General features: G+C 34.1%; 1 protein-coding gene across 2 annotated transcripts; it reads left to right on the top strand.

The window, feature by feature from the left end:
• The first annotated feature begins 494 nt into the window (after window positions 1-494).
• On the top strand, window positions 495-10,551 carry LOC117178937 (hsp70-Hsp90 organizing protein 3-like). 2 transcript variants are annotated; one of them, XM_033370510.1, is made up of 5 exons: window positions 495-703; window positions 5,298-5,507; window positions 5,620-5,773; window positions 6,172-6,272; window positions 9,992-10,551. In XM_033370510.1, the coding sequence occupies exons 1-5, from the start codon at window positions 680-682 to the stop codon at window positions 10,229-10,231; spliced, it is 729 nt and encodes a 242-aa protein (XP_033226401.1). In that variant the 5' UTR covers window positions 495-679; the 3' UTR covers window positions 10,232-10,551. The 2 variants fall into 2 exon arrangements, with proteins under 2 accessions (XP_033226401.1, XP_033226402.1); XM_033370511.1 differs by lacking the exon at window positions 495-703 and adding an exon at window positions 1,785-1,899.
• The last annotated feature ends 5,426 nt before the right edge of the window (window positions 10,552-15,977 follow it).

Raw genomic sequence — 15,977 nt, forward strand, 5'->3', positions numbered from 1 at the left:
CGAAAGATGTCCCGAGAACGTCCATGTCTTTAAGACGTCCTTAGGTCATCTTTAGGACATTGGGCGTCTTGAAGACGTTGATTGGCCTGACATAGGACGTCCTAGGAACGTTCTTGGGATTTTCATAGCGTTGTTCCCACTGGGTTATCAATAAGGAAGATGTCTTGTTTCGATATTCGAATTTTAACAAAAAATAAAAAGTGTACAAATAGTTTATTTATAATATATTTATAATATCATGATTTGTATACAAACATGCATTTAGTACAAAAGTACTTTATTCGGTAATTTTAACTTTAAAAACGGAATCAACTCCCAAATAAATTTGTAAGTGAAACAAATTATATAGTTTTGTTTTTAATTTAAAGAAATAATAGAGATCCAACTTTAATTAATGAACCTTTTAATTTAACACAGCTGTATAGCATAAAAACTTAGTTAATTTATTTGCACAGGTTTATCACTCATTTTTCGCGCATGCGCACCCTAGAGCCGGTTGATCGCCATGACAGTTTGCTTTTCGTCTGCTTCTTGTCGTCTTCAATAAACACAAATATACGGTCAAGTTTTTAATAAAAAATTAATTTTGCAGGCGATATTGCCTGACATATGTGCAGTATGAGAAGCATACTGTTTGAGTGCCTTTAGTCGAAAAAAACTCAGTTCTAAAACAACAAAGATGTCTACTAATCTTGAAACCGAGGTAAGGTAACCATGTTAGAAATGTCAAATTTACACTAGATGAAAATATACCTTTATTTTTATGCCTTTTAAAACGTATTATAGTAATCTTATCGACAAAAGTGGGTTTTTAAATGTAAACTTTATATGTTTAGTATGTCTTCTAAACTCATTGTTTTCCTGGTTATCTTATTTATCTGGTAGGCATGGCACATATAGGACTGTAGTCATACTGTATTCATGCATATGAGCGTATGTGTATACAGGGTGTTTCTTTTAGCATGGGACTTCGAAATCTCTCAAGAAACAGGAAATACGCATCTAACGAAAAAAATGTCTGTGATAAAAACTTGATATTTTCGAGGGGGAAAGCGACCCCCAAAAATTTACCCCACACCCCATCCCCTGGGCGGATACAAAAAAGACGTGTTGATTGTTTTCAGAAGAGTTATTCAATTGTAATCAATTTAATTTTTAATACACCCCTTTCACCCACCTGGGAAGCGGGTTAAAGTGGAATAGAAAAATTAGAAAGGCCAGGTCTGTTCCCTTTGGTGTGATTTTTTCCGTGAGTCCCCTTGACTTAATTGACAATCGAGGTGCTTGTTTTCGATAAACATTTTACATTAAGTGCTCAAAATTGTGACCTCTAACTTAGATACACTTCTTTATTCGCACTGGGAATGTTTGCACACAACTGCGGAGTGTTTCGGGTGTTATTTGATTACAAGCAATCCTGATTCGCTGTTTCATGCTCTGCAAAGTTGTTGGCACTTCTTGATAAACTAGTTTCTTTAAATAACCCCACATAAAGAAATCCGGCAGCTTAAGGTCTGGCGATCTGGCAGGCCAATTGAATCTGAATCTGCAATAAAAAAATAGAGGCTTCCATTTGAAATTTTAAAGTTAGCCTCGCGTCCTCAGGGGGGTTGGAGTATGGGGCAAATGTAAGCGAGTTCGGTTTTCCCGCTCGAAAATAAAAAGCGTTTATTACAGATATTTTTTTTCGTAAGATGCGTATTTCTTGAGATATTTCGATGCCTCAATATAAACAAACACTCTGTATATGACCTGCGAGACCTACGATACTCACTGGCTAGATATTGTAACAGGTTTATCAACTGGCTTTCGTTCAGCGCGAAAAATCTGCTATACAAATTCTTTCAGTATTTGATTAAATTTGGTGACGAAGTGTATTGCAATTTGTGAAAAAACATGGTAATATAAAATTGAAAGTATTTAAATTAAATAGTTTTGAAATAAGAATGTTTAAAATTTATTAGTTCTAGATTGCATTATAAGAAAAATAACCTTCAATGCAAGATTACAATAATAATGTAGTTTAATTTAGGTGGAGTCTATATTGCCGGCTGCTTTCCGCAAAGAGCAAAATACGAAATGAAAGCAAATTACGTATACAATCATGTAAACACCTGAAAATATGATTTTCAAGGTCAAAACTGATAAAAATCGTGTTTGTAAAAAGAAAAATCGAAATACTCGATACTCGAAAATGGGATACTCGAAAATGGGATACTCGAAATGAGTTAGGGTTCTGTTCAGATTCTAGGAGTGATATGAAAAACGAGTGGGAATGCTGGATAGGTGTGAGGTTTTGAATGGGAGTGGGTGTCCTCGAATGCAAACTCTCTCCAAAAAGTGGTATGAAAAAACCCATAAAAAAGGGTTATGTATAAAAAATAGGTACCAACAAAAAACTTACGGTAACGGTAAAAATAAATTGTTATGAAATAAATAATTCTTAAAGCCGAGAGTCTAGGTAAACAATCCATCATTCGATTACATTACAAGAATTATGTACAGTAAAATATATAAGACATTATTTGTAACTAATCACAGGAATATGCTCTAGCCTCGATCGCCACAAGACGTTGGCAAGAGTTGGGGGCCAACAATATGCATGTGATCAGTCACAGGGGTGCCTTTCCGCCCCCACGTAGCGTTGGAAAAGGGTTAGGGGTGCGACCTTAAATTATTTCTTTGACCATTTTCAAGGGTGTATTTCCGCCCCCACGAGACGTCAATAGTAATTCTTGAGTCGCAAATCGACGATAAAGTGTGATTTATACATCGAACGTATCGTTACAAGCGTCCAAGGCCAAAAACTATAAAAATAACTCGTCAATTACATGGCCTTACTCTAAAATGCGTAAAAGTCCCTTTGGTATGCTTGAAATGTGCATTTTGCCGGTACAGATAGTGTATATAACCTTTGTAAATAAAAAACGTAATTTTAAAAATTTTTAATACTAAAAATTATATTTTCAGGGGTTTTCATGCACAGGTTTGTAATCAGCGTATCAACATACATCATTATATGATTAAAAAAAAAGTGAAAAAAGTAAAAGGAATAAAAAGCTGGCAACATGCAATGTTGCTGGCGCCGGCAACATTGTTAGTTGTCGGTGCCGGCAGACTAGCCACTGCGCTTAATTTATTTCATCTCTACAATTTTCTTCACACTAAATACGTAAAATCTTAAAAACTTGAAGATATTGAAAACACGAGCAATTTGTGTCGAGAATATGCTGCTACATACTTCTCATTAGAATTTTGTACCAATCGGTTGAATAGATTATGATGTACAGTTGAACACAGGTCAAAAAGTCATTTTTACATTCTCATCATTTATGATTGAGAAAATATTAGAATTGTTCGAAATTTGACACCACAGGTTTTCAACGGATCTCTACGTTTTGAGACCCCCTAAATCCGAAAATCAAGTTTTTACGATTGTGTCTGTCCGTCTGGACATTTTTTTATGTTAAAAAATTTATGAATGGCTATTCGTAGTTCTCAGAAAGACAAACAATTTATCCTAATGAGGATAAAAAGAAAATTATCAGAGTTATAGCATTTATAAGATTTAAAAAATCAATCAGAAATCAAAATATTAAGCCAAACAACGCACGATATGAAAAAAGTCAAGAGAAGAATTTTTTGCTTTTTGAAGGCCCTAACAACTTTTTGAATTTTTAAAAAAAATTAAAAATTCCATTTTGTAACCAAACTATGCAAGATACAAAAAAATGGATGAGCAAAAGTTGTGATCCCAAAAAGATCTACAAATTTGTTAATAATCACTTCTTGATAGGACGCGTAGTTTTGGTTCTAATCATTAAAATGACATTAAAAATAAAAATTAGTTATTTGTGGAAAAGCGACAAAAGGTACAAAAATAAATCAATATACGAAAGTTGTTTACCCAAAAAAGAGATACAAATTTGTTCTAATTTATTATATTCTTATCATTTATGATTGAGAAGGTATTGGTATTGTCCGAAATTTGACACTTAGACATTCAAATTTTGAACCAAACGACGCAAAATACGAAAAAAAGTCTCGAAGAGAAATTATTGTCTTCTTATTGAAATTATTATCTTGAAGAAAATTATATACTTTTGAAAATTCCTAAAAAAATTTCTTTTAACGATTTTTCAATAGGACTCGTCATTTTGTTTGTATTCATCGAAAGTATTATGTAGAAAATAAAAATTCCAATATTACGCCAAAAGACGCGAGATACGTAAAAAAAACTTGAAAGAAGACTTGTAAGATATTTTGTGTTGTCCATAAAAAATATTGTGAAAACAAAAATCCTATTTTTGGCATAAACATGCCAAAAATAATGTTTTATTCAAGCATTCTAAGTGCAAAGAAGAAATATCCGAGCACGAGATCCAACAGGCGTTCGCCTTAGATGCGCTTACAATTACTTATGATTAACTAAAGTTGTTAATAAATGAGGATATCGTTTTGTTTAAAAACATCGACAACAGGTTGCCATAGATTTCCAGGTCGAACACGGAGAGAAATTTCAGGAAATTTATTTTACGGAACTGTTCCTTGATTTTATCACACTCTTGGCGCGAGAACTAAGATCTCGGAACCCTTGATTTTAAAGCAACGGTCTCGAAGTTCCAGGCATTAGGCCACGCCCATTTGCTCTCAGGTTTCGAATTCTATGCTTTTAGATCATAGAGCCCGAGACTTTAAAGCACTTAAAAATTGTAGTTCTAAAATCCCGCACTTCCTTGAATTAATCTCTTAAAATTTCTCTCCGTGTTAATAAGGCAAAAATTTTAAATAAAAAATGTATTTGATCAAAGACCGATTCCACTTCGACTCATGCAGCCTTATTTATCAAAGCAGCCACATTTTTATCGTAGAAATTTTCTAGAGGCATAGGTAATATAATATATGATCAAATTACCATAATTTTTAAACCTAGGGTACATTTGTATTTCAGGAGAAAGACAATTCTATTTTTTCTTACTGTTCTCGCATTTATTGCATTTAACCGTTGTTTTTTTTACTGATTACTATTTATTTTTTCCCTGCGTTGTATTAAAGTCACAGTCCGCCTCGGAAATATATTACATAATACTCCTGAAAATGTCAATGGAATAAAATGTAGCAGTTTTAAGAAAATTTCGTGTTTTAATTGTTTGAAAAATGGAAACAGCTTTACAATTTTTTTTATTTTTTTGGTTTACTTAAGAAAAAAATGCCCTATGAAAAATTTACTGTAGTTTTTCCTTGTCGCAGAGTTGCTACTGCTTTACTGATTGCTTATGATTGATTAATTTTTTCAGGTACAAGCCCTGAAGGAACAGGGGAATACCTGTGTAAGGGAACAGAAATATGAAGAAGCAATGTATCATTACACCCGTGCTATCAAGATCGATCCGCAAAACTACTCGCTATATAGCAATCGATCCCTCGTCTTTTTAAGAATGCAACAGTACCACTTATCTATGGAGGATGCTTTTATGACGATTCAACTTAAGCCTGATTGGACCAAAGTAAAAATTTACTTTTTTGCATTACATCAAATCAAGTTAATCAAGTTAATTACACAATTAAATAATGAATGTGGATATCTATCATTTTTTAAGTGAATTACATTCTTTTCAGGGTTATTATCGCAAGGCTGAGATTGAATTTTATACTTTCCGATTTAGTGAAGCAATTCAATCTTATCGAAAGGCTCTTGAATTACAGCCAGATGATCCTAGCATAATAGACGCCATAAACAGAGCATCCAGGTCACTGATACAAGACAGAAGAGGTATTGTTTAGTTTCAGATACACCTTTTATTACATATTTATACTTAAGGGTAAATTAGTTTCTCAAAAAAAACGAAGTGTCTGGGCTCACCGAATTTTGGTGAACCTAGACTCTGCCTTTGGAAAATTTAAAACCTTAATATTAACAACCTTAATTATAGGTGTGCACGTGCTTCTAAGTTCTTTTGCATTCTTTTGTATTATTTTTTATTATTTTGTATATTCTCTCGACTTCTGGTAGATATCCAAATTCCCAGGGTTTAACCCCCTCATAAAGCTCTTGTGAATTGACAGTAGCGTTTACACTTACATTTTTTGTTTAAATCACCGCTAAAGTTACCTCGTTACTTTTGAGTGGTGATGTTTCAAACACTAATAAAATGCAAAACTTGGTTACAGCTGACCAGCAAATTCCTTGGCTTGGTGCCGGAGTTGGAATCATCCTTGGAGTGATAGTAGTAATAGCCGATTACGTATTCACGAATAAGCCCACATTGTCGGTAAGAACCACTTTCATTTTATAAAATGAAAGTGTTAAAGTAAAAAAAGGAAATAGTAAGGTAAAAAGGTATGTTAAGTTTCGATGTACGAAGCTGCGAGTTCGCCAAACTACAAGAGATATTTTACACATAAAAACTTTCATGTAAATTGCAGTTTACAATTATTTCGCCCACACTTTGAAAAGGTAGATTTTGTAGTTCTATTAATTATTTTCTACAGATTAAACCGTAAAAGTTTAGGTCCGCTTTAAAATTGTTAAAAGGACTGTAAAATTGCTGGTGTGGTTTAATTAAATCGCAGCTACATCTGAACGGTAAAGCTTATAATTTTCTTTTTTCTGTCTTTCACTAACAGTCAAAAGTTTTAGGATGAACCAGGAGTTAACAACTAGAATTTTCTATTTACACGAGAATTGAGCCTGTGGATTCCATAACATCCTTAGCGCTCGGACTCACTCTCCCAGTACACCGATCGTGTGTTGCTGAAACGCGAAAAATTTTCGAAAATGACCAACTTGGGAAATTCACTGATCAAAAAATATGATAATTTGTGGCTCAGCAAGCCGCTCAACTTTTATTATGAAATATTTTTAATCAAATTGATATATTTTTTACTACAAATTAAAAACCGGAAATTTTTATTGTAGCGAAATCAATTGAAGGGTCCGCAGTCTAAACCTGTTAACTGACATTTCACAAGTTTCACACGGTGAAGGAAAATCGTTTTTACTTTTTCCAAATTTTAAATACTTTTTTAAATTGTAAACAATTTTTTCTTCATTTAAAAGGGGTCCAACGGTCTAAACCTGTTATCTGAAGTGTTCTACCGCTTATTTTCTATTGTTTTTCTCTTGCTAGAATTTTTCTGCATTGTTTTTCAAGCTGCGCTCAAGTTTCATATTTCAAAATGTTTAGAATCGCATGCCGAACATAGATGTTCTTGAAAAAATTTTAAATAGTTTATTGCAAACATTTTCTGAGAGTTAGTAATCGCTACGAATCGCCCACCTTCGTCTTTACAGCGATGTGTAGACGACAACATCGAAGATGACGTGAATGTAGCCACACATAATTTTCGACGCACACACAGATAGCTGCACATACACTAACATGTGTTTCACTGACCTACTCTACGAGTCAATTGAGCCGATGTGACAAAAACACGTATTTCCCATAAGACGCCATAAGCAGTTAACAGGTTTAGACCGCGGACCTATGCTCTAGATACCAAAACGCAATTTTGGAAAATATATTTTTTTAAAACTAAAGGAATTTTGCCGTTTCGTTTGCGAGATATTAACTGCATATGAAAAATGTCTCAGAAAATACAAAATAACCAATATAAAAAAACATGTCAGTTAACAGGTTTAGACCACGGACCCTTCCATTACTTTTGATTGTAAATTCGCGAAAACTCGGCTTTTGTTTGAGGAAATTATCTCGTTTTTTTCAAATAGTAAAACATCTACCGATGACAATTACGTTTTAAAAATAGATTTTTTTCTGATATTTGCAACATGAAATGATTGAAAACCATTGTCGGCAGGAATCGTTTCCTCAGACTTTGACGGAAAAAAGTCTGAAGGGAAGTTTTGCGGATGGTAAGCTTCCAGTGGCAATGTTGTTCCTTGATGTTTAAGGATAAACTTGTACAAAATTGGAGCCACATCGTTGTCTTTGTTTAAAATATACGAGCGATTTTTTATTGCCGCGTGCGCACACGACTCAAATCGATTGGGGGCCTCGTGCCGACCACAGTGATCTAGAATAGGAATTTACTGTTCATAATCGCCCACAGGCCGTATGTCTTGACCGATTTTAAACTACTTTTTTGTTTTGAAATGCTTAGCATAAAAATTTTAACTTTTTTTCTATGTTCCAATTATAGTGAGTTGGATAAATTATTGAAGTTGAAAAAGTAATTGATTAAATAATTTATTAGTATTATTAATGATGCTCATTTTGAATAATGCTAGAAGATTGCGGTTTTTTCCAAAATTTTCAAATTTTTGTCCACTTTGTGTGCATGAAATAAAATTGTTAGGTTTGTTCGATTTTTTAAATTATCACTTTAAGAAAACTTTTGACCCTCCGTGACAGACATGTTGATTTTGCAACAACATTTTTCAACAAAAATACTAGATTAATCGAAATGAATTACTGTTTTATTTGATAAAATCGGTCCCCATTTTTTACTTTTTTCATGGCTTTTGAATAAGACTTGGCATTATCGATATATTTTTATTCGCTGAATACGACTTCGGGCCCAATAATGACCTATTATGTCAATTGATTGAGAAAATTTGGGTCGAAGCCCCCCCCCCCCCCTCAAATTGTGTTTGGTTATTTTCAAATATTTTTAATACATGAACCCTACGTGCTAAATACATACAAAAAATTTCAAATTGAAACTTGAACCCTGCATTACATCGCTATATGCACAAGTTCACGGAAAGGAAAACCGGAATCGGGGGATGAGAATGAAAGTTCCCTAGATATGCATAAACTTCAAGGAAATGTCTTTGAAATGTTTATTCTCCAGAAATAAATGAATGCTCATATTTACAATTTCGATACCACACACATTAAATAAATGATGAAAATTATATAATTTAAAATTGTGGCCAACACAAATACATACAGAACATTTTAAACAAATACACTCGCCTCTCGATTTAAGTACCCTCAGTTTACGTCGTTCCTAGAATTTAAGTTCGCGGTATTTTGGAGGTGCAGGAACCGCGTGATCGAGAAAGAGGCGATGCAAGTACAAAAACACGTCGAAAATACCTATATTCACAATCAACAAACATGAAAAAACGAAAAATAGTGCAAACCCTTTTTATAAAATAAAACAGTAATTAATATAAGGTTGTAACCCCATAAATCGAGTTTTAGTGAAAAAATTTAATTTTTACTGAATAAGCTGAAGAGTGATATTTAACAATGTTTATGAAATTTGAAAGAGATAGACAGTTTCCAACAAAAGATAATAGTCACCAAAGTTGGCAAGATTTATACAAATTTTTATTGATGAAACACAGACGATTGTTAGCTAGATATAATAAAAAATAATACAAAAAAGAAAATAATGAATTTTAGCAAAATTTTGACGCGTGAATGAGCAACGTTTTATGGCTTCACTGCGTCTGTGTGAGCGTTCCCACGGGTGCTATCTCTCTGAGTAAAGACAAAAGATTCCATTAAGAGTTCTCTCGATATAATCCTAACTTTTCCAATTCTCTGCCACATCGCACGTCAAGATCAATAGTGTGACAACTCCAAGAAAGTCATTTCGAGAAAATTGAGCGCAAAGTTTTTCATTTTTCTCGCTGGTATAATTTTCCTCTAGAACCTCCTTTCCCCACAAATTTTCATTTTTCTGATAGCCTGAGTTCAAATGTAGAAGACCCACGAAGAGACCCTGTAATATGGCAAAAACCAGGGCTATGACTGTAGTGTAACCAGTGCTGCCTCGCGGCCGCTCTTGCTCTTAGGATAGTCATTCTTTTCGCGAATTGTTCGGCTTGGCATTCTACATCCTGTGGTGGACTGGTGGAGCTAACTCAAAAATCAATTTTTTTAGTTGTCGCACTATTGATCTTGACGTGCGACATATACAATAGACGAAAAATTGTAACGTCGAGGACAGTAGGGGTGCACTTAATCTAGTATATTAGTGTTTAGCTTTTTTTGATTATCTCTTTTTTTCGTTTCAGCACCCTATTTTGATGGTTTTACTAACAATGGCGATAGCCATGATCGGTTTCGGGGTAGCCAAAGGTTTTCGATATTTTGTCAAGTGCCAGAGAAGATCTCTCCTCGAACCACCGGTCGATCTCTTCGAGAACGAAAAAGAAGAATCTCCTTCGGATTCCGAGAAAAATTCAGAAAAAGATAAGCATCCAAAGTATAGTAAAGCACAAGCCAGAGAAAGATTTAAAAAAGGGAAGTCATAACAATTTATTTAAGAAGATTTTCTATTTTTTTTCAATTAAATAGAGTGCGCCCAATTGTTGTCGCAGTTTCTTCATTAATAGAAATTATACCTCAAAATGCGGTGGTGGAGTTACTTTGTTTTGTTTCTCATTTGTAATAATCTCCTAAAGAAGAAATTCTTATGAATACATAATACACATCTAATGAAAGATCTTTACGAAAAGACCTTCCATTTTTAACAACTTTCGAGGCAGTTTAAAGTCTTCGTAATTACTAAAATAATTAAATGAACCTGCCATTAACCTATTCTTCAGACACAATGTGACTTAACATTAAGAATTTATTTTGATCTCATAAATCTAATTCTTACAGAATGTTATATATTTTATTAAATTATTCAATCAATTATTTTATTTTAGTTCAAGGAAACAAAATCCTCTGCGTAAAAAGATACAAACTTTTAAGTTGAATTTAATTATATAAATTATAATATAGGTATGTATAACATGACAAGTTGCAACTGAAGATTAGTAACAACGATACGGCACGTTTTGTGACGTCCGCGTTGCGAAAATGTGCATCGCCGGTAATATGACGAATCTAGAATCACGAGAAATCACCTTTCTATTAAAAGATTATTGCAATTTGTTATTACTTATTTTAAAATATAATTAAGTAGCGGAACAATTAAATTAATTTTATAAGCAATGCATTACATATATTAAGCTACGTTGTTTTAAAAAATTTGCATTTATAAAAAAGGAAATTTTTAGAAGTTTTCATTCTCCAATTTCCATCTTTATTTGAAATACTATAAAAACTTGCACATGATCGTAATGATAAATATTTTACAGTAATTATTAGACGTTTGTAACAATTTTGAAGAGTTTTTACATAAATAAATAGTCGAAGTAAATTCTGGCACATAGTATTTTTTCATTTTAACTAATTAGCTATTCCATATGAACTCTTTATTTTTTTTATCGCTGCAATTTTTTATTTGTTATTTTGTTCTACCCTAAAACTAAAAAAGACATGGCATTAGCGCTCAGGACGACTTATCCATTTCCAAGTCTAAGAATTACGATGTAACTCACATGTAGGAGGTTGCGAAAAATGAATCTCCATATCTCCGTTATTAGCATGGGTACTTTTTGCTCATTGAATTTTAATACTCCGCAAGTTTTTACATCCATAAGAAATTTTCACTGCAAAACTTTTCTTATCGAACAATACCTATCTTTTGTTCGTTTTTTGGATTTAAAAATTCTCATTTTTACAAATTCAAACAAAAATTCTTATTTGTTCGAAAACTAGGAAACAATTTTTAAATGTAAAATTCTGGCTAGGAAATTCTAATAAAAACTTAGAAAAAATTAGTTCAATTTATAATTTTTTGAAAAAGATGAATATGTTTGAATCAAAGAAAATGTTATTATGTTGCTTTATTAGGAAAAAATTGGCCCGTGTTGTTTTAAAATAAAAGTATAATTCACGAGTTTGGAACACTTTAAACACGACGAAAAAATTTGTTTCCCATCTTCGAGTCACTTATGCATGTTTTTCCGTTAAACGGAAGTCTTCTCTTCACTTAGAAGAATACATACAACTTTTTATTTTTGACGAACTATTTTCCAGGACGTAAACTCACTTTGAACTGAACTAAGTATATTCCAATTTTCACACTGAAATAGGAAAGAATATCAGTAACAGTTTCTTCATACCTTGAATGAATGTTTGTAATCAAGCAAAAATTATGTTATTATGCATCGCAGTGCTTTATTGAGAAAAGTGAATTTTGTGCTATGTGCCAATGCAGTCATTTAATAAAAACTATGCCGTTTCAAATAGATTTTTTATTGTCTATATCCTTTTTTCTCTTTTAAAAAGTAACACCTTAAATTTAAGTTAAAAATAATTAATTTAAAAACTTGAATTTCAATTATTTTCAATTTAAAATTGCTAAACTTTATATAGCTTTATCTTTAAATATATTAAGTACCTTTTACCCTGCCGATGAAAACGCACTCAAAAAGCAATTAAAGGGCACGAGTCAGTGCTACGACACGAGATACAGTGCTGTTTCTTCAGCACTACCTGTACCGCTAGTTTTATATACCTGAGTTCCCCTTTAAGATTCTATTTAAATTTTTAAAAGACTATTTTCATCTAATAAATCTAGTCTGTGAGGTCTTTGAAAAGGTGTGTTACTAGTTTATATTAAAGAATTAGTGAAAATCGGTGTGCCTATGCCAATGCGACTAGGCTACAAGCGTCTGACGCTAGCACTGTAACCTTCCGTCCTGATTCCGTTGAGCCGCGTTGATTCAAACAGGAAAAATTCATTTGAAAACAGTTTGACTAATGTAAACCCAGTGTAAACCAAACACGATAAATTTGTTTGAATATAATTTGATTAAAGTAAATAAGCAAACACGAAAAATTTGTTCGAATACACTTTGATGGATGTTTGGAAAACTTACAATTATAATTTCTAAAAAATAGTAAGATTTTTTAAGTATATTTTGGTAGAAAATTAATATTCTCGGTTGAAAATTCATCTTTTTGTTAAAAAAATCTATTGGTTGAAAATGCAACTATTTGGTAAAAAAAATCATCTCTTTGGATAAATTCATTTTCAAAATATATACACATTTGCAGAGAAAAAGCGGGAAATAATAGCTAATAGGTCATTCAACTGTTTTGTATAAGATTCGTTGTTTGATTCCGCGCGTGAGTCTGAATCCTGCCACCCATTTAGTTCCCAGAAACAAAAACATAAATCAACAGCGAAGGCTGTATAAAACTAAAAAACAAGCGTCAAGGAAAACAAATTACAACTTTCTACGCCCTACGCCCAATAGACTAACGACATTGCAATTGATTTATTGCAAGATCTGTAAAATCTTGTTGGAATTAAATCTTGTACATTTTCTTATATTCCTAATTAGTTATTTTAGAGATCAGCGGAAGTTGTATAGAAAGACAGATAAACGTTTATTTTTCGGCCTCTTACTACCTCTTCAAAATTAACATTCATCCACACCTTAAATGTAATACTCTCGCTTGTATGGCCTATCCTTCCTCGCTTCGCCAAGCCTCGCACGCATGTCGCTATTTTCTCGCTATGCCTCGCATTTCCAGCCTTTGCCTCCGCGGCTAACACCTAAGACTTATCTACTATTTACAATATTAACAGCTTTTATAACCTAGTTCCTCTCCTATTTACAATCTTTCCTTCTCCATTCCTCTTCCTCCTCTTCTCCATCTTACCCAACACCCCCTTCACCCATGCTACTGCCCTTTTGTCTCCCCTTTTATGCAATAATACCACCATGCTTATTCCATTCCTTTCCACCTCTTTACATTCCTCCAACCAGTGCTCAACTTTTGCATCTCCCTTCCCGCACAGTTCATACATTCGCTTCTCTCTAAAAAGCCAGAATCTATTAAAATTCCCTTGGTATAATCCACACATATTTCCCGTTAAACCTTGACTCTCTTATTGTCTCCTCTCCTTCTGCCTTATCTTTCTCCATGCCATTATTTTGAACCAACTCATATACCTTCCTTTCTTCATCGTGCATCCTTTTCACTTCATCCATCTGCAATCCATTCGTTCGAAAATACCTTTCCCTTTCCACCTCCATCTTCGCACATACCTCTACATACCTCTCCTGTATCTTATTTACCTGCTCACTTACCTTCCACCCTCACACCTCCACTGCGTAAAATATGAATGTTAAAATGAATGTTAAAAAAATTTTCCTCCATTCGTCACTCCCTATCTTCTCACTTATCCCCACCCTACGTTTCATAAACTGAATAATTATCTTTCACACGTCCCCTTCTGTCTTAAAACTTCTCAACTCCTCTTCCAGCTCTTTTTTCTTTTCCTGCTCTTTCTTCTTATACATCACCCCAAACTCCTTTCTCATTTCTACGTGCTCCTCCCTTTTTGCAGTACTTTCCTCCACTTGCTGTACTTCTTCTTCATCTTTCTGTTCATCATTTTACATTCCCTATCCCACCACTGCTTCACCATTCCTTTCTTCTTCTTCCTAAATACCTTTTTTTGCAGACTTTTTTCGTCACCTTCCCCCTTTATCCACAAACTTAGTGGCTGATGGTCTGATTTTACCCTCCCTTCCACTGCGAATTTTTCTATCTCCTCCCACCCTTGCATATTCAAGATCACATAGTCTATCACCAATACTCCCATCTTACTCACATACGTGTATTCTCCCTCTTCGTCCCCTGTTACCATACCATTTACCACCGCCCATCCTTTGTCCGTCATCCAGTCTCGTAGAATCTCCCCCTCTTATCTTATTCTTTGATTTCCTTTCGAAGCTCTCCCCTTCTCGGTAATGCCCTCCCCCCCAATTCCTTTCCCCTTTTCATCTTATCCTTATTTTACACAGTCAAAAACTTATACATTACCCTTCCTATCTTTACTGCCCTGATTTAGACGCCCGTGGCAACTTTGGCTCTACTCTATCCCATCCCTTTCTCTCTACCTCCACCACCCTGCTACTCTATCCTATTCCTTCTCTCCATAGTTCACTACCCTGCTTTACTCCCTACCTAGCCCTGTCATTTAGCATCCTCTGCACATCCCTTTCCTTCCTCGTCAAATCTTAATCGATGAAAACCTTCTTGTCCTTTATCCTATTTTTGTTACGCATTACCTCCATTTTTTTTCTCCAGCTCTCCAATTTCACTATGCTCTGTAGCAGCGCTTCGACCCCCTCCATTTCTTCCCCGCTCTTTAGCTTCAATCCTCTTATTATAATATTATTTCTCCTATCTACCTTCTCTCTTCTCTCCATCCTCAACCCCGAGAAAAACATTACGTGGCTGATTAAAAAAGCTGATTTCTCATTCGAGACTCACCCAAATGCAAGTGAATGGATTTTTGTTTTCTGGATAGCTACTGGTTGGTAACTTTTTTAATGACAAATGGACGCGTGGGAAGCTAGAGAGATATATCAAACAGGAAAGTGTTCGCTGATTTTCCAGAGCCTCAAGGTGCTATCTCCATTCAATTTGCCATACTTTGAGCAACAAAGTTTATTTTAAAATTCAATAATTCGTTACTCTGAACTTTTAGCCTTCTTAAACTTACTCTTTTTTAGTGTTCTAATCATTATTGCCGCAACCAATTAAAAAAACTAATAATATTTTAAAAAGCCTCTCCTATAAAGTTGGCAAAGTAAAGATAACGCCCTGTGGATTTACCTGAAGAAAAATAATCGATTGAATAGAACTTATTTGAATTGGTGAATTTAAGTGAATACCGAATCAATCAAAATTGCGGTCCATCAGTTTGCAAAGTTTTTAATCGGTCACCATACAGCCAGTACCAATTCACGTAAATTTTGTAAAACCATTTTTCTCTTTTTTTAATCGGAACGATCGAAACTAGATTTAAAGGCTGAGTTTCTCAAATTTCAGACAACTCAGCCCATAAATGTCCTTCCGATCATAAAAACTGAAAATGGATCCGTGACAAAAAGCCCAAACGACAAAGCGCCCGCCCAATGAGAGTCGCGCTCCGTGGAAAAGGCCCGCGAATCAGAAAGCGAGTCGGGTCGTGCTCATGCATACATATACGAGGGTGGATTGATAAGTTTCCGGCCTGACCAAGAAAAACAACGTTTATAAGAATTTTTTTTTTTATTTCTCAACATAATCTCCTCCAAGGCTAATACATTTCTCATAGCGGTGTTCTAGTCTAGTAATGCCATCTCTATAGAATGATTC

Source organism: Belonocnema kinseyi, chromosome 8, assembly GCF_010883055.1.
Source record: "Belonocnema kinseyi isolate 2016_QV_RU_SX_M_011 chromosome 8, B_treatae_v1, whole genome shotgun sequence".
In the NCBI taxonomy this organism is placed as follows: domain Eukaryota; kingdom Metazoa; phylum Arthropoda; class Insecta; order Hymenoptera; family Cynipidae; genus Belonocnema; species Belonocnema kinseyi.